This window comes from Calypte anna, chromosome 11 (assembly GCF_003957555.1).
Source record: "Calypte anna isolate BGI_N300 chromosome 11, bCalAnn1_v1.p, whole genome shotgun sequence".
NCBI lineage: Eukaryota > Metazoa > Chordata > Aves > Apodiformes > Trochilidae > Calypte > Calypte anna.
The window spans coordinates 3,479,998-3,503,571 of record NC_044257.1 but is presented as its reverse complement, the minus strand read 5'-3'; the positions used below and the strand labels follow the sequence as shown (position 1 = coordinate 3,503,571).

The 23,574-nt window shown below is 38.6% G+C and overlaps 2 protein-coding genes and 1 long non-coding RNA gene across 3 annotated transcripts in view; 1 reads left to right on the top strand and 2 right to left on the bottom strand.

Annotated features, from left to right (window-relative positions):
- DDX28 (DEAD-box helicase 28) lies at positions 1-5,568 on the bottom strand. The gene has a single exon (XM_030457636.1). It carries the CDS (start codon positions 5,565-5,567, stop codon positions 3,930-3,932), a length of 1,638 nt encoding a protein of 545 aa, XP_030313496.1. The 5' UTR covers position 5,568; the 3' UTR covers positions 1-3,929.
- On the top strand, positions 5,485-23,201 carry DUS2 (dihydrouridine synthase 2). The gene is made up of 16 exons (XM_030457637.1): positions 5,485-5,682; positions 6,080-6,219; positions 9,209-9,254; positions 10,862-10,953; positions 11,770-11,813; positions 12,419-12,479; positions 13,458-13,505; positions 13,865-13,930; positions 15,051-15,121; positions 15,572-15,658; positions 15,972-16,140; positions 16,822-16,943; positions 19,537-19,680; positions 20,838-20,925; positions 21,493-21,566; positions 22,702-23,201. The coding sequence occupies exons 2-16, from the start codon at positions 6,097-6,099 to the stop codon at positions 22,937-22,939; spliced, it is 1,473 nt and encodes a 490-aa protein (XP_030313497.1). The 5' UTR covers positions 5,485-5,682; positions 6,080-6,096; the 3' UTR covers positions 22,940-23,201.
- The window catches only part of LOC115598928, a 34,938-nt gene continuing 26,394 nt past the window's right edge, over positions 15,031-23,574 (bottom strand). Inside the window, exon 4 of the long non-coding RNA XR_003988018.1 lies at positions 15,031-15,068. This is a non-coding gene — a long non-coding RNA (uncharacterized LOC115598928). The remainder of the gene's footprint in view (positions 15,069-23,574) is intronic.

Genomic DNA, 23,574 nt, shown 5'->3' with positions numbered 1-23,574 from the left:
CCTTTATAACTTCCATTTATTCATTTTAGCATACCAGGTACAGTGATACAGTGCTTTAAAATAAAACACAAAATCCTGCAGGTCTTCTCTCTCAGACAAAACAGCTGCTGGATGTCACCACTATAACCAGAGCATAAATGAAGTTTTGTTCACTAGAAAAGTATCCTTCTTGTAGGAAAGTAATTACACACCACTCACACAAAATCATGCAAGGGAATTAGACAGAAGCACCAACCTATACTAGTAAGGCTGTAAACCTTAAGCTGAAATGAAGCCTAAATTTTCATTTTTCTCCATTGCTTTTCTGCTACTTGTACAACAGTTCTTCTAAGGACACAATATACATATTTGCAAATTGCTGTATTTATTAAGGTGACAAAATACAAATGAGAAACACTAAATAAGTTGAAAAGCATGTTTTGCTGGAAACAGTGGTCACCTGCTGTGTATCTACTGCAGTCATCCAAAAAAGAGGCATTAAATCTCTCTGAGGCCCTAGGTCAGTAAATTCTGAGCTTTGCTAGGTATTCCCTGAGTGGGCTAGTGGTAGAAAGGAAAAGCAACACCCTCAGCCTTGTTAAACTTGAAAATTGAGGTCCTACTTCCACAGGAATCAGGGCTTCTTTCTTACAGAAAGGAAGTTGAATTGACTTACAGTTTAATTTTATTTACTGTAGTTTACAGTAAATAAAATTCATTCTTCAACATCTTCAAAGGCTTCCACAAAAATAAAATAAATTTTAAAAATATTTACAAGTCTGTTTTTGTTGTAACTCACACCCTTAACCATACCAGGCTGAGAAAGTTTTGTTCAATAGGGGAAATACATCTGCAATGAAGACTGAGCTATTTCTTGGTATGCATCCCACAGGTCCCCCAGACATTAACTCCATAGCAATATTTATAGTGTAAGGCACTAGGCTGACATCAATGAGGCTCCCTGCCTCAGGCACAGCCAACAGCCTGGACTCACAGCCCCAAAACACAGCCCCTACCATCTTCCCATTCCTCCAAGTTCCTCAAAGCCTAAGCCTAACTCCTCAACCCACCATTTCTCCTTAACAAAAGGAAAAGAATCTCCAGAAGCAGCCTGCTAAATTTCACTCCAAAATTTCAAGTACCTTAAACTTACTTACTTACTTCCTACCTACCTTTCAAGGTTGCCTCTCCCTCCACCCTTCCCCTCCTGGCAGCACCTTCTCCTCCACCCAGCAACCCCCTCACAGTGCTCCACCATTTTCCTCAGCCCTTTCAAGTTGCTGCCTCCACCCTTTTATCCTCTTCCCCAGTCACAGCTGTGGGGCTACCACAGCTGCAGTCAGCAGCTTACCTCAAGGTAAACTTCATTTTGGATGGTGACTTTGAAGCACACCATTTTCAGGAAAATTTTACCTCAGGTGAAGCTTTGGAACTTATGAAGTAGAGCTTGTGGCAGTGGCTGAGCTGCCTGACTGGAGAGCACGGCACAGGCATAGTGAGTCTCCCTCAGGTCATCATTGAGCGAGGAATATAACCAAAGAGCAATAAATATTTTAAAATGAATAATCCACTATGAGCCGTTTCCCTTGGTTTCTTTTTTTACTGATTCTCCAATAAGATGGAAGCTACTAGAAATATCTTTCTCCTCAGATCAGCCTGTGTTACACTACACATTTCCTTGTAGCCAGACTGTTTACCTCAGCAACTGTTTTTGATTGCTTTAACATTCCTCAGCCTCCAAACCTTAAGGAATATTACTGCCACTCTTCCATATTATATAGTACTACTGTTGCATGCTTTGTATTGTTGGAGTTTCATGGGCACTGTCTCCATTACCTATAGAATTATTTGCTTGAGCCAAAACCAGGCAATCTTTTTTTTTTTTTCCCCAGGGAGGTGGGTTGATTGTTTTGCTGGGGTTTTTTCATATTATCATAATGTGCCCACCTGGCAGTTGCCTGTGTTGCCTGTGCTCTGCTGCCTTCATGACTGACAGAGGAAGGCGTTCTCACTCATACCACAGACTCGATCACTGCAACCATGTCATATGTGATCTTGCCTTTTCCAGACAGCACTCCTCATGGTCACTGTGTTCCTGCTCTCATGGCTGCCACACAACATCATCAACATGTGGCCAGGCTTTGGGCAGTTTCCTCTAAACAATATCTCCTTCACCTTCCACATCATTTCTCACTGCCTAGCCTACAGAAACTCTTGCATCAACTGCATCACTTATGCTTTCCTCTCAGGAAATTTCCACAAGGCCAGCAGGCAAGACTTTTACTGCAAGTTCTTCCTGCGGCCAGATCCCACAAAGAAAATAGTCAGAACATCTATGGAGAACTTCTCAACCACCAGCACGTAAATTGCACTCACAAATACATTTCAGGAAGAGGCAGGGAAAGAGCTTTGTCTGAGGACATGAGGTATAGAAGTACATTTCAGGGCACAGTGCACTCTGCAAAAACATAGACTCCGTCAGAATACTGGAGTGATAAAACATTTTTCCACCTGGCTGTTAGGATACTTGACACAGCTTGTCCTAGGGTACTCTGCTAGACACTGGGCTATGTGCTACAGAAGTACCTGAATGTCCTTGTGGAGCCTATAGGGCAGAACTCACATGCAGTCGTAGTTACACCCTTAAAGTCTAAAATAAATTACACAGAAGGTAGTATATTGACAGACAAGAAGTTAATGATGTGTGTAGATAGTCACCACGATGTGAATAATGAGCAATGTGATATTTAAAGAGCACTGAAAAGCAGTTTAGGAACAGTCAAACTAAAAAGTCTTTGAATGGGTTTCTTAAACAAATTTGACCATGTGCAAGCTATAAATACTTGTAGGTCATTAGCTGTGATAAAGTCTCTAAATTCCTTTAAAGTCTTTACAATATTTATTTACCTACAGTATTTATTTACCTACAGTATTTACCTGTTGGATACTAAAACCCTTCCCATGACACATTGGTCACGTGGATGTCTGCATTTGTGGATGTCTCTATATCACCTTATGTATCCCAGGGTTTTAATGTCTGTGTGATCCTGAATATAATTACAGTAAGAATCTTGTATTTCTCAATATATGCTTAAAAGAACTGTAGTTTTGCTTTAAAAGAAATTCTTCCAAAAAGCTTTGTTGGTAAATATAATATTCTCTGGGTATATACAATAAAAAGCTTTGGGTAGATCTAAAGTGCCAAAAGGTTTTTGTTTGGTTTGGGATTTTTTAATATTTTTTTTTTTTAATTATTTTTACAATCAGCTCAGAGACTGAACATGTTGCTACAGCATGCAGAGAAAATGAGCATAAAACACTCAGAGGGTTTATTATTATTACTATTTTATAGAACATGAAGCAGCAAGATCTCCTTTCTCAATGAAAGATAGCAATAAAATGGCAAATTAAGGCCTTGAAAAAGCCTCAAGTTTTGTCTTCTCCTTTCCACCAAACTTTAGAGGTCTAGAATTCTCTGAAAGAGCTGCTGTATCACAAGAACACCAAATATAATTTGTCTCTTAGTCTTTCTACAGATAATTGGTGAAAGAGGTAACAATGATAGGATTTTTTTTTCTAAGTTTAAATAATGAATGTTTATCTGGTGGGAAGTGTGAAATGCAAGAGCTGCACATCACACAGGCATACTTTCAACATAGCTTGAATTCAAGTTAAAAGCCTCAACACAAACAAAAGTAGCTGAGATCATTCTTCAGCCTTCACTAAAGGCATTTTATTACTCATTTCTTAGCTTCCTTTTGGAAAGCCATGAGTTATGATGCCTGTGGAAATTATTATTGTAGCTTCTAAAACAATCCACAAAGTTAACCTGATCAGCTGGTTCTGAAATGTAATTGTCTTTCAGCCCAGCTGACACACACAAATTCATTGCCTTAATGACTTCAACATTATTCCCAACCAGATGATTTGTTACTACCTGGCAACTTGAATCAAGCTCCTCTAGGTGGAGGCTCATTAATAGAGGAGTCCATGCCTGGGAGACCTGTCCTTTTTCGGGCTGCAGTCTCTATTTTCCGTACCAGATCCACATCCCACCGATGGGTGACAAAACTAACCACAGCTCCAGGTGCCCTGCTGCCAACCCGTCCAACTCTCCCCACACGGTGCAGGTAGTCCTGCAGGGTGTCAGGGAAGTCATAGTTGACTACCAGCTGCACACTACTGGTGTCCAGCCCCCTTGATGCGAGGTCAGTGCAGACAAGGACTGACACATCACCCTTCTGGAAGGAGGCAAAGATGCCAGCTCTAGCATCTGCTGACATCTGCCCCTGCAACCTCAGGTGCTTGATTTTGTGGTCATCCAGGATATAGCCCAGCCAGTTGACAGTGCTGGCACTGTTGCAGAAGATGAGAACAGCCCCGCCGGATGCTGGGTGCTCCTTGAGTAGCTGCAGCAGTTCAGGCAGCTTGTCCTGGCCCTTGAGGCGCATAAACTTCTGCGGGATGTGGGGAGGCAGGCGATGCAGGCTCCGGGTGCCGAGGGTGACGAACCGGCCTACATCAGTGAATTTCTCTAGGGTCTGGCTCAAACCCGCGGGGAAGGTGGCTCCGACCACCACCACCTGCGTCCTCGCCTCCCCGGGGCCGGCCGGCTCGGGAGCACCGGCGGCCAGAGGCGCGTGTGCCAGGATCTCCTCCAGCGACTGGGCGAAGGTTTCGTCCATCAGGGCGTCCGCCTCGTCCAGCACCATCCAGCGCAGACGCTCCAGGGCCAGGAAGCGCCGCCGCAGCGCTTCCCGCAACGCCCCGGGGGTGCCCAGCAGTACGGCGGGACCCGGCGGCGGCGCCCGCAGCTGCCTCCGCAGCCCGCCCGCCGCGCTGCCGCCCGTAAGCCGGCACACCGGCAGCCCCGCCGGCCGGCACAGCGCCGCCGCCACCGCGCCCACCTGCGCTGTCAGCTCCCGCGACGGCAGCACCACCAGCCCGCGGGGCGATGCCGGCCCCACCGCCGCCGCCCCCTCGGCCGGCTCCTCGGGGCGGGAGAGCAGCCCGTCCAGCAGCGGCAGCAGGTAGGCCAGCGTCTTGCCACTGCCGGTCTCGGCGGCGCAGAGAGCGCTGCGGCCGCGGCGCAGCGCGGGGATGGCGAGGCGCTGCACCGCCGTGGGGCGGCCGACGGAGAGGCGCTCCAGGCCGGACAGCAGCGCCGGCTGCAGCCCCATCTCGGCGAAAGACGGGCCGTGCCCCGAGTCAGGCTGCTGCGCCTGAATGGCGGGAGCCGCCTCCTGCGAGGGCTCCAGCTGGAAGTAGTCCCCGCGGGCCTTCCTGTGCTTCCAGCCCGCCGACACCAGTTGCGGCCGCTCCCAGCGCCCCACCGTCTGCCAGGAAGGTTGGCTCAGCTCCGGCCGCCGGCTCCGCAGCAGCAGCTTCCCGGGTCGCACGGTTTTCGCCGCCTCCCCTTTCCCGCGTCGACGGCGCTGCGCGCCCCGCTGCAGGCGCATCCGCAGGGCCCAGGGGATGCGCACCACGCTATCGGGGGGCTGCCCGCTCGCTGCCGCCGCCCCGGTGGACGCCAGCCGCCGTGGTAGCAGCAGGAGGACCGTTGCCATCCCGCCGCGGCTCAGCACCATGGCGGCCTCTCACGTGGCGACGGCGCTGCCTGATGACGCCGTGAAGAGGCTCTGCCCCCCGGTTCTCCCGGTTCCCCCCGCCCCTCCTGAGACGCGGCGGAGCCACGCGAGGACCGTGAGTGAGGGGCAGGGGGGTGTGGGGGTGCCTGGTACCTCAGGAGGCGGCGGTAGCGGCTGCCCCTTCACCTTCACCTTTTCAGCTGTCGGCTGAGAGCTGACCCTCCTGCTCCTCCACGCAGCAGCCAGCATGGCCCTGGGGTGCTCTGGCAGAGCCTCCTTGGCGCCCCTCGCTCGGGGGAAGAAGCCCCCGGAGGCGCCCCTGAGCTCTCTCATAGCTCCACGCAATTGGCGCCAGGACCGCGGGAGCTGAGCCAGCGGCGGTGCCGATCTGCCGGCTATGGCGGGAACCCTGTCAGGTGTGACAGGGAACCACACCTCGCTGAAGGAGAGCTTAGGCGTTTACGAGCAGGAAGTGGCATTCCCTGGCTATTCTCTTTGATTTATCCTTTCAGGCAGTACCGCAGCAGGGATGACGGTGTACACACCTCTGTGTTTTAGAGGAAAGAAGATCCTGGCTCCAATGGTGCGAGTGGGTACATTGCCAATGCGTCTTCTTGCTCTGGACTATGGTGCTGATATCGTGTACTGTGAGGTATGAAGGATGAGCAGACAAGGAAGTCTTATCTGGTAACATAATTATTTACAAAAATACGGAGAGACTTTGTTCATGGTAGGAATTTTTCCTTTTCCATAAATCTTTCATAAGGAAAATGGGGAAAACTGAATCCCTGCAGCATAAAGCATTTCCTTTTGAGCAGTCTTTAAGTTATGGCAAACGCCTCTTTCAAGACTGTCAAATAATTTCAATTAACCTGGGAAAAAAAAATTAACTATAACAATTTCCTCATGCAGGTTTTTTGTTGGATTTTGTTGTGCTATGTGTTTGGGTTTTTTATTAATTCTGATGGAAGTCTTTGACCTATCTGATCATCTGAATTACCCAGAATGTTCTGCTGTGGTAACCCAGGGTATCCATGTATATCCTCCACAGCACTCCTATCCTTGTATCTTAACCACTTTTCTTATAGCTGCCTGAAGCTGGGACTCCAGTTTTCTGCAAATAGGACTGGTAGGGCTTCTCTGTCACTCAAGATACTTGGTTTTCACCATCCTTAATGTTGCAGTTCAACCGTGTTCCCATTTTCATCTTCAGTACTGTTGTTAGCTCTTCTCAAATGTAGGCACAGGTACAAGTTACATGACTCATCCTCAATAAAAACAGACAGTAAAGAGTTATACAATATGTAAACATGGCTTAAATTCTGGCTTTCCTGAAGAATCTTTCATCTGTATGAACGAAACAAACTGTCAGAATCTGGCCTTCTCCAGGAATCTCCACAGATCTATGGTGGGTTAGCGTACTGTCCTTTTTGAGGGAAAAGAATTAAAAGATTGATTCTCAGAGAGACTATGTGCTGGTTTTATCTTGGCTAAGTTTACCTTTTTTCTCTAGCTTCTAGAATTATGTGATATTTAATTAACTTGATCAGCTTCATGTGAAATAATTTATTACTGGGAGATTCAGAAGAAATATCAAAATTCATTAGAATAGTTGCTGCTGCCATAAAATTTGGAGTAATGCGGTATTTTTCTTTGACAAACAATAAGTTTCCTAGTTTATTAATTATAACCTCTTCTTTATACAGGATTAAGTAAGAATATATGTTTTTTCCTTCTCTGGAGGTTAACTAGTTTATGCACAGAAGTCACAAGCATAGAGTCTAGAAATCTTAAACACTACAAGTGTTGAAAGCCTTTGTACATTGCCAGTATCTTTTACACTTTTTAGTAGTAACAAAGGACCTTGTTACTGAGCAGCTACAGAATTTCACTAACCACAGATTTGACAGGGCCATGGTATAGAAAATTAGTGGAAGATAGTAATGTAGAAATCTTTGAATGTTTTTAAAAAAACAAACCACATCCAAAATATGCATCAAACCACATCTGTAAGGTCTTGCTTAGTTCACTGAGGTCACAAAGGATGAGAAAATTAGTTAAGCACTGTGAGCTGCATAGCTGAAGCAATTTTTTCTTTGCTCATACTTTGGGCTAGAATTCCAGAGAAACTGTTACCTCAGAAGAAGAGACGCTTGAAGTTACTTAACAAATTACAGTTTGTAACAAGACTTGCAGTGTAAAAGTTACTTTTGTTGCCAAAAAAACCTTGTACTTTTTCTCATCTCACCTGGAAATTACTTTCCTCCTCCTACGTATTTTTTCTCCTATGTTATTCTGTTGGTTTCTTTTCCATATTGATGTGGAGAGACAAGAGTTAATATGCCTTAGTGTTTGTAGTTAGATGTCGGTGTTAATAGATTTTATCAGAGAAAATGTGCTCTGTACAGTTGTTTTAGGCAGTTGTACCCTAGTTCTTTGGTGACAGAACAGAACAGCGTGGACAACAGCAAAGTGTAACTTCACTCCTGCATGCTGAAATCTCATTTTCCAATTTATCTTTCTGTTTACCAGTCCTTTCCCCTCAACATTTTGGAACTCAAAGCTGTTTCAGAATTTAAAGTGAGCCATAACTGATAACAAATATTAGTTAAAACTTTAAGCTGAAAATACCACTCATTAGATCTATGATATAATGCAAGTGAGTTAAAATTAGCCTAATATATTGCTTGCTTATCACTTACCTGTAAATCATCAGGTCTTAAATCTTGTTTTATTTGCTGAAACAGAGCCTATAGTAGACTAAACATCTTCAGGTAACTAGCACTGTAGCATAGTGCTGGGTGGGGTTTTTTTGTTGTTGTTGTTTTGGGTTTTTTTATGGTTGTTTTTTTGTTTGTTTGTTTTGTTTTTTCTCCTTGATTTATATCATCGGTAGATTAACAGCTATGTATTTATTTAAGCAGCTAAGAACTTAGATTGGCTTAAACTGTAGCTGTTTGTCAATTAAAGGCAGTCAGTTTGGCTTGAAGGTCACTTATAGTCAAGTTGATGAGATACAAATGAGAAAAAGGGTCAAATGGTGTCCCTAATAAATAGAGTTGCATAAATCTGCCATTAATATACACAGGCTGAAGTTCTGTTGGTTTCTAAAGGAAAGCCACAAATTCGAGAAGATTGGTGACTGCATTTTAGGCTTTCCAGCAATGGTTATCACAAAACTTCACTTTATCTACTAATAGCTGTAGAGAACTGCTAAAACTCAGGATGAGGGTAAAGAAGTCTTAAAGCCCAACACAGCTGTTTTGTTCCTCTGTATGTCTGGTTAGTACAAACCCATGTTATTATTCAGGTGGTGCATTGCTATAGCAATATCTTCCCCTTCCAGTCTAGGTGGTTCAATTCTGCTTTGTTTCCAGCTTGCTAGAAAGGTGGTTGAACAAAATGGTTCTTCAATAACTATGTAAGCATATAATATTCTAATGTTCATGTGTTCTGTTTGTATTTTGAATCTTTAATTGACTGTGTTGTGTAGCTAAACCCTTGTTAACTCTGGTTTTCATTTGCATTCTATTTCTATACTTCATATCTCTAACAGTTATTTAATAAAATTAGCAACTGTTTATAGATGGGTGGCCTAAACATATTAACTCACTGAGATTTTTTTTTATTATTCTTCTCAGGAGCTAATTGACATAAAGATGCTGCAGTGTAAGAGGGTTGTAAATGGCAAGTATAGCATTTCCTAATATCTGTAAGCATTCTTCTTGTTGAGAAAAGATAATTATTTCTCAGAAGTAATTTTATAGCTTGCACAATGAGGTATCAGGATGTATAATCTCTCTAAACTGTGTCTAAGGACTTCAAATAGTGTTTTGAAGTTCTACCTTATGCTTGTCTGCTGCTCCACAGTTTCAAACTATCAGTTTTCCTTCTTAAGGAATTTCAGCAGTTCAGTCACTGTCTCTGAGGAAAACCACAAATATTTTTGGGTGATAGGGCTAATGTATTGGTATCTGACAGTTTGTTATTCTTTTTAGGGCCCAAATACAAGGTCTCTCTCCACTGTTTACTTAGTTTATTAAAACAACTTGAATTTTCTGTTAAAATTGTTGTCAGGGCTCAGGTCACTAGGTGTGTAGGAACAGGCCTTCTAATGTGAAAGACATTCCAGCTCTTGGAATTATGTTTTTCCTTCCTTGTTAAGAAAAATGGGATCAGTGTAGAAAATACACTACTGATGTTTCAGTGTTATGCTTCCTGGCACCAGATGAAATAAAGTAGTTACTGGAATAGGTAATACAATTCTAGTGCATTAGCTTTTAGTTTTATGTGAGTTAAAAAGACAAATAATAAAATTGTCATTATCAGGTAGTCCTCCTTAATTCTGTTTATGTCTTTATGTTCAGAGTAAACAGTAAAGAACTAGGTTTGGTTTATTTTTCATCAGTTTTTTGCAGAAGTTTTACCCATGTATGTGCTAATATAAAATCAAATTTTGTGAGCAAAACTACTAATATTAGTTGCAAAACCTTTTCATTTTTAAAGAAAGACTTCAATACTGTCCAAGAAACAAATTAATTTGGAATGCAATAGAAACAGCTTCCAACCATGAGTCTTTATAAATGTTAACTGTTTGTGACATTATAATATACACACTTTTTAGTGTACTGCAGTAAGTAAGCAAGACAGAGAAGACCTCACAGTTTATCCTTCTTTTATTAATGTGGTGTCCATGGGCTAGGTTTGACCAAACGTGATTGTCACCAACAAGTTCTTAAATAGTTATCTTTGAGACCTCCCTGGTTGAGTAGCATGAGCAATACTTTTTTCTAGTGTTCCTGCTGGGGAACAGAAGTCCACTATAAACCTACTTTCCCTTCTTGCCCCTTCCAAAAAGTTATACTATTGTGTCATTTTGGCTCATTCATCATTAGACTTGTTCTGGTGCTGCTGATGAAGAAACAAGCTTGGGGTGATTAGGTATCAGTATGGGAGGGAAACAGTAATGTGCAGGCTATGTTTTATATTGCATTTAAAAGTAAATTTTGTAAGATGGGATAAAAAAAGTGTTCTGGGTGGTGTTTTTTGCTTTTTTTCTGAGGTTACTCATTTTTGGATGAGTGAAATATGTCCTGCTTAGCTTTAATAAAAATAAGAATCACATTTGTTACTTGAGCAAATAAATATGGGGTATTGTGCCATTAGTTCTGCTGTGCATGGAAGACTTATTTGGTAGCATCTCAGTTATATACAAGTTATATAGTCATATGGCTTACTTTATGATTGCATTTGTGTGTAATTTTTCTTTTTTATCTGTTTCTCATTTCATATAGAAGTACTTGGCACAGTGGACTTTGTTGCACCTAATGAAAGAATTGTTTTCAGAACTTGTGAAAGAGAGAGGCACTGTGTTGTCTTTCAAATGGTAAGAAGTGAACTGCAGGTGCCCCTCCAATGGCAACATAATTAAACAAGGTAGTGCTAGAAACATTAATCTGAGCCTAAAGCAGTTCTCTATATTGCAGACTATCAATTTTTTGACTCTAAAATATCACACCAAGTGTGTTGTAAAATGATGAGGTCTGTGCTCTGTGACAACAACTTATATTTGTAAGAGTTGTTGTATCTATACCTTTTCAAGTGTATAGATACTAAAAATAAATTCTGCTGTTGTGTGATCACCTGCTAAGATCTTGTACCATCTGGTAAACAGTCTCACTGGACTGAAAGAAATGGGATTATTTGGTGTAGATAAGAGAGAATTACTCTGGGCATTACCATTGCACAAATGGTTGAAAGCTTCTGGAGACAAAAATGTAGAAATTTGGTGAGGCCACTCTGTGTAGAGTAAGAGGTAATGGGGAGAGAGGGAGAAGTGTGGGCTAGATTAGATATTGAAGAACTTTTTCAGTGGTAATGGTAGTCCTGAAATAGGTTGCTTATAGAGGCTGGAGAATTGTTATTAGTGAAATTTCTTAGGCAGATGATAAATCAATATTTAACAGTGATGGGCTAAGATGATTTGCTACTGCTGTAGGTCAAGAGCGTGGGCAGACCTTGCCAGATCTCTTTTCAGTGGATGATTTAGTTCATGTTTTAGCTATTTGTTATGCTGTGGGATAGTTCTCTGTCACCTTATACTAAATGGTTAGAGCAAATATAGTTATACACATGTGCAGATGAGCCTATTTTTTAAAATTAATTTGTTGATATTTTATAAATCCTCTTGTTTTACCAACAGGGTTCAGCAGATGCCGAAAGAGCCCTGGCTGTAGCTAAACTTGTGTAAGTCATCTCTTATTCCCTTCCCACTGTGGGTTTGTTTGGGGTTTTTTTTTTTTATAGGGGAATTATTGTGGAAGATACATTTTTTATGATTTAAAGGATCAAGGCAGGCCTTGATAGGACCAAGGACTGTAACTTCTTAAAAAGTCAATATGCCTGAAATGGCATTATTCTCCTGTTTGTGGTGTGAACCCCTCAATAAATATAATGCAGAAATATATATATATATATATATATATATATTTACCTTTTTAAAAAGGTGTTTTAAGCCTCAATTTAAAAAAGATGGAAAGATGGAAGTTTCATTAGGACTTGCTTTAGTGACTCTGGTGAATTTAGTGGTGGATATACTTAGTTACAAACATACTTAAGATGAGTGTTTGCATCTTATCCACAGCATTGGTCATTGAAACCTGTGTACAGACTGATCTTCAGATCACTGTTAAACATCTAAGATACATAAGTGAGAAGCTAAAACTGTGCAAGTTCTAATATAAAATCTGCCTTGAATGGTGATGGAACAAGTTTCCTGGGAAAATGTCCATTTCCTGATTCTTGTTCCAATATGCTGAAAAATATTTTTACTTTTATTTCTTCTCTTTCAGAGAAGGTGACGTAGCTGGTATTGATATCAATATGGGATGCCCAAAAGAATATTCTACTAAGGCAAGTGAATTTTGATTGCTCCTAAATAAGCTTTTTCTTTTCTGGGGGGTGGAGTGTGGAATACGAGGTCTGTTTTTTCAGGTTGAACAAATTCTAATGGTATAATTTTCATGCCTATAAATGCTAGAAATTAACAGTAAAGCTCTCAAAACTCTAGCAGGCTATATTATATTTAAAAGTAAATTCTGTAAGATGGGATAAAAAAGTGTTTGGTTTGGGGTTTTTTTTTTGGTGGTGTTCTGAGGTCACTAATCTGTTGGATGTGTGAAATATGTTCTGCCCTAGCTGTAATAAAAATAGAAATCCCAGTTTGTCATCTGAGCTAGTAAGCATTTGCAGTTTAGGAATTCAATTCAATGAGTTCATTCAATTGGACAGTTTTAAGTGGGAGGAGGATGGATCAGTTAAAACTTTATTACTTTATTTTGTATTGCAGCACATGCAATAGTTCTCTGTCCTCTGTGGCTAAAACAGAGTAGTAAAACTGGTTGTTACCAGTGTTATGCCAGTTAGTGTAGTGATAAAGTTTCAATGAATAAGACCATGAAGCACTATTTTGATATCAGATGTTCGTGCAGAAAAGGTAAGAGAAATTCTGCACTTAGTGTCAAAGAAAATGACAGATTAAGAAGACTTCAAATTTCATTACAGGGAAGAAGCCTGATTGTTGCATTTAAAGTTTCTTCTAGTCTTGATTGTATTAGCAAGTTGGTGTTCTGAATTTCTTCTTAATTATTCTGATAAATTTCTTGGAAATGTGTTTCAACAAAGTATTCACTAATACTCCAGAATTTCAGAATTTTCAGTTTTCTCCTTTTGTTTTTTTCCTTTTTTTTTTCTTTATGTTTAGTTTAGTTTAGTTTTGTTTTTCTTTGTTTTGATGATATAACATTGTACTTTTGCTGTGGCCTGCTATTATGCAAAAAACCCCAAAAGAATTGATGCCTAGTGTATAACATTTTCTGCATGTTTTCCCAGGGAGGTATGGGAGCAGCACTGTTATCTGATCCTGACAAAATAGAATCTGTAAGTACACCACCTTGTGGGTTTTGAATTGCCTTGGGAATTATTATGCACTGTGCACTGCTGAAAGCAGGAATAAATCAATGGAAGCCAAATTTGTAAGAACTCGTATATGTATGTGCATCTGTGTAAAACCCTATATGAACTTGTATGAGCATTTGGAAGACTTCATAAAAGAGTCTGGAGCAATAAACACCTGAAGAAAAGCACAAAGATTGGTGTCTACAGAGCCATTGTACTGTCTACTCTTTTATACGGGTCTGAATCATGGGGCATCTACCCCCACCACCTGTGACTCCAGGAGGAGAGCTTTATTAATGTCATCATTGTGATCATGTTTTTGTCTTTCTTTTTTTGTCCAGATATTGACTACTCTTGTTAAAGGACTTTGTAAACCAGTAACCTGCAAAATCCGCATTTTGCCCTCAGTAAGAACATAAATCATTATGCTAAAGTGTATTTAGTTGCCTGCCTTAGATACTGTGATTGCATATAACCTGGATAGGGATAAATATTTCTGCAGGTGGATGAACTGTAAGTGGGCCAGCTATTATTCAAGTCACATGTGCACTTAAAATTATTAAATGAACAAATGAAGCTTGTGTGAATAGAATTGGTATCTCTTTGTAAGCTCATTCTTTTTTTGAAGTACTGAAATATTAAATCAAAGAAGTGGCATCTCTGCTTTTCATGTTCTGCCTCTATCATACAGCCCATTCTTTGCTTCAAGCTGTTTTTTTCATAATATTGTCCAGCAGAACAGCAGGTGAGCTTCTGTCTCTGTGTCCATGCCAGCTTTTCAAAGACTAAGCACTTTTCAAAGAGTAAATGTGCAATTTTTGTGATGAGCCACAGATAGTTCTTCAGCTTTTGAAGAGAAAACTGGCCTGATCTTTTTTTCAATCTCCTGATCTCCAAAGATGCTAATCCAGCAGCATGACAGATTTCTTTCTGCTCCTTAACAGCATCTCACCTCTCTGAAGCTAAACTGGGAGTGTCTCCTATTCCCCCTGTATCTTTTGATTTGATGGTCATCTACAAGTAGCATCAGAATTTTTTAGATACTAGTTAACTTTTGTGAGGTCCATCTAAGGAACATTTATAGGTGTGTGACTCCATGTGTAGGTCTGTGACTCCATTTATTTCAGAAGATATAATTTTATTAAGATGATTTTTAATTCCAATTTATAGAGTAGCTGCTAGAGAGGACTTGTTATTTGAGTGTTTTGTATCATTTCCAAATTACAGCCAAAAAAACCTGTAGGAAAATATTATTCTACTGCAGAGTACTGTGTTACCTGGTTTAGGAAGATTCGTGATCTGTAGTTTCAAGGATGTATTGCAAATGGATTCTTACTTTATCCATAATGTGTAGTTCTTTAATTGAAGTATATATTAAATGGAAATACATGTCATGAGTTGAAGTACATTACCTTTGAAGTACAGGAATCATACCCTTCTTGATGAAAAAATAGACTTCCAACATATCTTTGTACAACAACCACATGATTGTTCTTTCTTTTTCTTTATCATTCTCTTATCCCTCAGGTTGAAGATACTGTGAATCTGGTAAAGAGAATAGAAAAAACTGGTATTGCTGCCATTGCAGTCCATGGAAGGTAAATTGATTTTAGGCAAGAGAGACTCTAAATTTTACTTTTTTTTTAGTTTGCTGATGAATGTAGCACAGTAAGATATGACTAGAGTGTACTCTACATGTAATATGTGGTTCTGATTTCAGCTGTTAAATAAATTGGTGGTGTAGAAAATCAGGCCAGTAATTAGGGAATTTTAACACCTCCTGCTATTTTTCTAAAATTTTTATCTCTAAGATCAAATAAAACTAAAATTACCATGTGTTGTACTCTGTATCTAAAAATGCTGCTTAGCTGGATATGGAATGACAATAACAATGTTTTAAAATATGTTTGATGTAAATATCAGATATATAAAGTAAATAAGCAGAAACAAGTATCTCCCAATAATCCTGGAGTCACATCTGCTGTGGTTCAGATATCTATAATCTCCATAGGAAATCTTTGGCTTTGTCTTTTTTGTCTGTTGGGAAGGAAGAAGGAGGAGAGACCTCAGCACCCTGTCCATTGTGATGTGATCAGAGCTATATCTGAAGCAGTCTCCATTCCAGTAATAGCAAAGTAAGTTTAAATAATTAGCTTGTTACAGCAAGATGCTTGTGCCTAACTTAAGATTTGCAAGTACAGGGAAAAAATCCTTCGTGTAGGGTGAATCAGCTTTACCTATTACCAAAGATCAAAGCTAAAGAGAGGCAGCACTGACTGAAGTTGGCCTTCTGAAATAAGACAATACTTTGAGTTTTAGTAGTTGAATTCTATGTTCTTTTAACCATTAATGATGTAATAGGACATTGAAGCATAGCATAGCACAGCAAGGCTAAAGTACATGTTCTAGCAAATAAAACTTCCATAATAACAGTGATGTTATTTTCAGTGGAGGATCTCATGACTTCATCAAAGAATATAAGGACATTGAGACCTTCCAGAAAGCAACAGCTGCCTCATCAGTAATGATAGCTCGTGCTGCCATGTGGAACCCATCTATTTTCAGAAAAGAGGGCCTGTTCCCCTTGAAGAAAGTGATGCAAGATTACATCAAATATGTATGTGTTTTGGAACTTGTAGTTGCAGTTGTTTATACTTGTTAATCTGTATCTTTGTAAAGTACTTTAATTGCTTTTCATTTCAAAGTCTTTAGGCTCTGAATATATTTTAACATACTGCATATGACAAGAGTCTTGGAAATCAGCCACTGTTTCCTCTGGTTTATTCTGTTCAGAAAAAAATCAGAAATCTGTATTCAAAAGAGAATTTTCCCCAATTATTCTTTTCTTACGTACTCTGCTTCTTAGCCCCAGTTTCTTGGGACATTTATGAGATTTACAAGGCTCTCTAAAAATGTCTAGGAATTTGAAAAGGTAATGCTGTATAGGCCAACTCTTTTGATGTTACATTTCTGCAAATAACACTGAACTGAAGAGGATATTAAAAACTCAGTTACTGCTAAATTAATTTTTATAAATTAATTGCTTTTCACATATACTGTCTAGAATTTTTAATGTGAGTGAATGTGAGTGTATGAATAAGTTGAACTTCTGTTCATGAAAGCATGCCAAAATAATCAGACTGTACTCCCAGTCATAAGTAGTCTTGAGTATGTCACTGAAGAAACTGGATGTTTTGGTTTGCCTTTCAAAAATTATTTTGAAATTTATCAAGAGATAATCGTTGTGCAAGATAAATTTGTTTGGTGTGGTTTTATGTATTTTGTTTCTCTCCTTCAGGCAGTGAGATATGATAATCACTATACCAACACAAAGTACTGTTTGTGTCAGATGTTAAGAGAACAGTTGGAGACTACTCAGGGGAAGAAGCTGCATGCTGCACAGTCCACACAGGAGATCTGGTAAGCATGTACTTCAGAAAGAGGAATTGTAGTCTGTCAAGCTTTAAAACCACTTCCCTGTCTGTAACACTGTTTGGCATTTCATTCAAAAAAAGTGTAAAAATAATAATACTAAAAAAAACCAGGTAGTGAGATGTGGAATAATACTGTAAACTTTTTCAGATTTCCTTCATGCTCAGGTGTTAAGGCACTAAGCCTACAACTATATAAATCTGACATACTAAGTTGAGTGGTGCTTCATTGAGTGACCAGCATCTAATTTTTGCATTAACTGATTAAGAAAAGTTTGAGCATTCTCTGGTGATTGTCTGGAGGTTAATAGCATGGAGCTTGTCTTCCAGAGATACTTATTAATTTTTACTTTCCCTTTTGCAGGTGGGCTTTTTAATATTACTGGAACTTTTATGACAAGATGTTTGTTTTAGATGAACGCTTAGAGATAAACTCAAAACAATGTATGAATGTTACTTAGATGTAATTCTTTTGTGTCGCTTTTGATACACAAAATAACCTAATGAACAATGACAACCTTTTTGAGGAAATATACTAGTTTAAATGAATCTTTTCATTCTGGACATCTGTTAACAGTCTGGATGAAATCTCTCAAAGGGCAGAGAAAAGGAAAAATTGGGGAGAAACCATAACAGACATGTGATGAAAGAATTCTAACAGAATGGAGGGGAATTCAGGTTTGGACCCATCCTAAACTGACCATAATAAAGGTCTGAAATTACATGTGTCATATCCATGTTGTGTGCTATAATTATCCTTCTGGCAGAATGGAGGGGATGAGAGTCTCTTTGTTTTTATAAAATAAACAGTCTGCAGCTGTTATCTTAAACTTATAAAGATGGATAGAAATATTGAAAATTTGAAATATTTTTCAAATGGAATTATTGTTTTGTAGGAAGCCCTAATCAGCAATCTGCACTCTGCTCATGTTCAAACGGAATGGAATTGGCAATTTAACAGTTTTGGCTCTCTGTAAATACTGCTGTCCACAATTATTATATTTCAGTGCCATGAAGGGAATTTAGAATTTGTATAAAAAAGTAGTTCACCTTCATTAATCATAAAGGACCAGTGGAACCCATGAACAACATTTGCTCTTCAAGTTACTTTTCACTTTTGCAAATAAATGAACAATTTTTGATATAGTAACTCATTACTATGTTGTTTATAGTTTTCACATTAGGTTGGAAGAGATGTGCTATAGTTTGAAACAATCTTTTACAGCTGGGGATAAATTTAAACCAAAAGGGTGGTGATGTAATGAAAATGATGACTGAATGAATAGTAATGGATAATATATAAATAAAAAACTATAAAGTAAGAGTCAAGCCTTTAAACAGGTAATTAGAAGAGTCACAGTTTATACACATAAATGCTGGATAAAGCTCTAGAGTAAAAAAAAAAATTTTTTTGATGTGTTGTGTCTAATAATTCTTCAGGGGCCTCCAAAATCAAACATATTCAGTTTTTGTATGTGTGATGCAATACCAGTTTCAGAATTGGCATAAGCACCGTGTGTGCATGAGAGAGGGACAGAGAGCCACTTCAAAATTTATTACACCACTTTCTGTCAGATTTTTAACAACTTTTAACTTCCAGGTGACTGAATATTCAGCTTTTAAAAATCCACCTCTGCACTTTTGGACTAAAATGTTACTTAATACTGCTGCCTGCTGGTGGTGATGGCATGTTACAGCCCTTTGAGATGTTAACCTCTGTTCTGAATGCAAGAAAGCAGGCTGCTGCATTTCAGACAGAAATTTATATAACTGCACATAATAAGTTGTCATCTTTTAGAAGCATCAGTAGCTTTATTGCTGTCCCACTGAGAGAACTGGAGATGCCTTTCAGGCTACAATTCTTTTCTTGAACAGCCTTGTAGCAATGAGCTCATAACAGTCAAAGTAAAAGTTCTCTTAAGCTGCAGGTTTTATTGTCATATATAGAAATGAATAGTCTCATTTTTTTCATAGTAGATGCATCCTGCCATGGATCTGAAATTTTAAAATAAGTGAGGCTCTTGCCTTTGACAAAAATCCTAGTTGTTCTTTCTCTTGTGATGAGGGCTTCTGGATAATACTCTGAAGTCAGAAATTTTGAGATTTTGAGGTATTTGGGTGTTACAGTGTTTATTACTTAGAGCATTATAAAATACTAAAATTAAAAGAACATTATTCTTTTATACTTTTCATATTGTCCTTGTAGTCACTTGGAGACTTTCTTTGCTGATTCATCCACCTGCAAGTTATTAATTGAGCCAATAGCTTGTACATTGTGGGTCCTGTATTTCTGATTCTGCCTGGACTTGCAGGCTTCAAATTGAATAAACAGTACTGGAAATGTGAAGATCCTTTTTAAACTGGTAGCTCAATAGTGTCTAATAATAATTGTAGGAGAAAGAATATAATGTTGCTGTGCAGAATATAGCCACACTTTCATGTGATTCCCTGTACATACATACTCTCTATATATGTACATATATATTCTATATAATCTATTTCTATGCTTACTTTTCTCTGCTATTATGGGATACAAAAATTTATAAGCTGATCTCTAATAGAAAAAAATTCTGTTTGAATAGTGAAGTCTTTGAAATGGCTGACTTGTATGAAGAAACAGCAGCTATTTTTGAAGCAAAGAAAACATCTGTAGAAACCGAGGCAGAAATTGAAGATGATGAAGTGGAAGATCCAGATGTAATAAAAATGTCTGTTAGATTTGACAAGTAAGTGGAAAACTTAAATTTGCATGCTTTCTTGCATATGTAAATAAAACCTGTGAATTTGATAGTACCTTACAGTTTTTTCAAAATAAGAATTTGCGTAACAGTGCTTACTGAGTCAATTTCTGTGAAGCAGTTGGTGTACATGATTACATAATCAGTAGAATCACCACGCTTCCTGAGCTATTTGGATGCTTTAAGATGTTCTTTAGTTCCAGGCTTCCTGACACTGCTTAATTCTCTCAGTTAACATTCTAAAGGTACTGAGAGGTTTTTTAAAAAGTAATAAAAAAAATTTTTAAAGAAGAATTTTGACTACACAAAGTTATAGAGTTCAGTTATTTTTGGTGAAATCTAGCTAAAATGCAATAGTGTTTCTCTAAGAAGTACTGCACAAATTTCATATATAAATTTCATAATACTGGTTTGTCATCTTCTAAACATGTTCTGCTCATAAACTATTCCTTGAAAAATTAATTCATGGAATTATTCAATATATTATTTTAAGTCATCTTTGATTATAATCTGTGAAACCCATAGAACAGCTGCTACTTTCCATGTTACACCTGTGTTTGTTATTTTTGCTATGTTTGCTATTAAGTCTATGAAGCAGCTCAAGAAGAGTGTGATATAAAATACTTCTCCAATCCAGTCATAATGCTTCAATATTTATAGGTTATATAACCTGACTCCCTGAGGACCGAATACAATGGTTTTACAGGATTTCTTTTTTCTGCCATTTACAAGGTCCTGTAATTCCATGTCCCTTATTTTATTTGATGACTCTTCTGTCTCATAACAGAAGTGGCTTCTTTTCTTTCTTTCTACTATTTCCTGTTCTATTTTTGCTTGCAATAAGCAGTGCCAAACTGTACCTTTGTTCTCTGTCGTATACATAGTTAGAATCTCCTTTCTGGGAAGAATCTTTTCTCTGGCTGTATTACTACAGAATGTGAATGTCTGGGAAGAATTAATGGATTTCATTTTAGATGTTATGTCAGACATGCTACTTGAATTATCTAATAAGCAGCATTTTTCTCATAATTTGCATTGTAAAATTAAACCTCAAAGAATACCTGGTAGAAGTCATGTAATAAGCAGCACTATCTGCTTTAGAATAGAAAATTGCACAGTTGTTGACCACAGGTTTTTCTGTCTAGGCGAGAATATCCACCACAGATTACTCCAAAAATGTATCTTCTGGAATGGTGTAGGAAAGAAAAGCATCCTCAGCCTGTTTATGAAACTGTGAGTCAAAGAAAATATTTTCAAACCTCTTCCTCTCTCTTGTTTATGAAATTAAGTATTTTAGGACTCAAGATCGTGAGAAATTGTGCTTACCAGTCTAGCACAGTTATTCAGTAAGCAGCTGCAGAAATGGTAATACACCTATGTATGAAACTAGAAGCTTACTTTACCAGAAAATAAAAATTTAGTACTCAGACCTTAAGTCTGGTTTTGATTCCTATATGAAAGAAGTTGCTGTAACTACAGGGTCTTATATAGGAATCCATGACTGACTGACTTATTTGTTCTGTGAAATAAAGAATCTGGATGCAGAATGCTTTATCTGTTGTTGCAGGCTGTTATAGGTAGGAACTACACCGGACAGAAGGAACTGCCTTGTTAGATGGTATCATTATTTGGTTTTTTGGGTTTTTTTTTAAGGCAAAAATACTTGCAGTTTGAACAATTTCTTCATACTTTTGGGTTGAAGACAAGAATAACAAGGAAGCTTGACAATGTTGTTTGTTCTGTAAATGTCATGACTTCTTTTACACCTCCCTCCCTTTTAATTCTCTTTTTTTCCTCCAGGTTCAAAGACCACTGGATAGGTTATTCTGTTCAGTAGTGACGGTAGCTGAACAAAAATACAGATCAACTCTGTGGTAAGGTACCCTTAATGTTTTTGCAGCTGTATTGTAACATTTTCTGAAGTGTTGCTTAAAACTTGTGATGAAAGTGTACTCCATTTTATTCCAGTTGACTTTGATAAAAGTTGGCTAAAAGCTACAATCTAAAGAAAGGAAGAAAGGATTAAAAATATGAGAATTGAATGTGACAAGAGGAAGGAAGACTTAGCATGATTGAGTAAACCTTCCAGATATTAATTCACTTAGTAGATTAGTCCACAAATTGTGAAGAGAAAGGGGGAAAATCAGTGAGCTGGCTGAATTGTCTCCGTGAAGAGTTCAGAAAATAACCAAGGGAAATACTGGAGGAGGTAAAGTCTTCAGCCACTACAGCAGATCCTTTCTCAATAACAGGCTAGGAGAGTCTATATACAGTGGACCAGAGCAGAATTTAGTGGCTTCTTGGAGATCAGTTTATCAACAGTTACATCTGGGGCAGCTCTACAGTTTCACTATGGTATTTTATACAATCATCTATTAACAGTGAAGCTGACTTCAGGAATTTGCACCTAAGTAAACTTAATTTATATGTAAGGCTAGAGGTTGTCCTTGAACACTGTAAAGGGGAAAAATGCACATTTTAATGATAATAATTATCATTAAATGATAATATTTCCAAACATTGAATTTCACATAATCAATGATTTCAGAATTTCAGTACATAGTCTGTAGTCCCTCTCAGAAATGACTGTTTCTATTATTATCGAGTAGTTCTGGCATTTGTCAGCACCAGCATATTTGTGCATCTACCAGAGATTATATTTGGGCCTTAGTGTTTTTCAAGAAAGTGATCCTTCAAAACTCAGTTTGTTTAGTGATTATACTTGCAAAAGTTACCTTTCTGAGCATTGTGACCACTTGAACCAAACATGCTTTGACTTCATACCTCTGAAATGGTTTAAGACACAAGACCTGATAGAAGATGCCTCAACATTGACACCTAGAAAGATACAAATGATTTCTGAAACTGACCTATTTTGTTATCCTGCTGTGAGTTGACTAAAAATGCTGTTTGTTTCATGGTGTTGCATCAGAGACAGTAAATTGTCTTTTGGCAGCTTGGAGACTTCAGTTTCTACTTTTATCTGTGCTTTGTCTGCTTGCTCTTCAGGGACAAGTCCAAGAAACTAGCTGAACAGGCTGCAGCTATTGTCTGTCTGAGAACACTGGGTGTCCCAGAGGGAAAGCTGGGTGAGGGAGGAAATGACTTGATTAACAAACGTAAGAGGGAAGACCAAGATGACTTGAATAACAGAGACCATGGAGAAGATGGTGCTGAGCCTTCCCTTAAAAAAGCTAATTTTATTGAAGAAACTTCTGACATGAATGTGCCTAAGATGCCACGATAGCATGGAAATGAGAGGTTTCATGCCTATGCAGCCACAAAATAGCTCCAATGTTTGTATCTTGCTGTTCACATTTAATTTGGATTCTCTTGGAGGCAGATAAATTCCTCAGCTGTGAAAAATGCCAATGAAGTGTTTACTGTTCACCACTCACTGTCCCTATGGTGCCTTTCAGATAGGATAAGTTAGCAACTTGATTTTAAAGAACCTACAGAAAATTTTCCCAAATAATATTTTTTTAAAATATTGGATATTTTCAAAGCAATTTTGTCATTGGTTTTATTACTTGTTTTTATTTTTAAGAAGTCCACAATTTTATCAGTAAGAAATGTATGAATATATCATCCATAAGCAGATGGATTAATTATGGAACTGTGTAATTAGAGAAATACCTGTAGCAAAATATAAAGTACCCAGCTAGACATGGTTTTGTCAAATGAGTTTTATGCATGTCCTGCAAGCTTTATTTGCTTGCATTATCTATCAAGAAGGTTTTTTGAAGAGAGAAGGATTAAGAAATTAAAACAGTAAGCACCAAATAACATTCTTCTTTCATAATTTCTACTACATTTTATCCCTCAGAAATATGACAGCAGAATTAACCACCTTTTCCTGCTCTTAGATATAACAATTGTGCC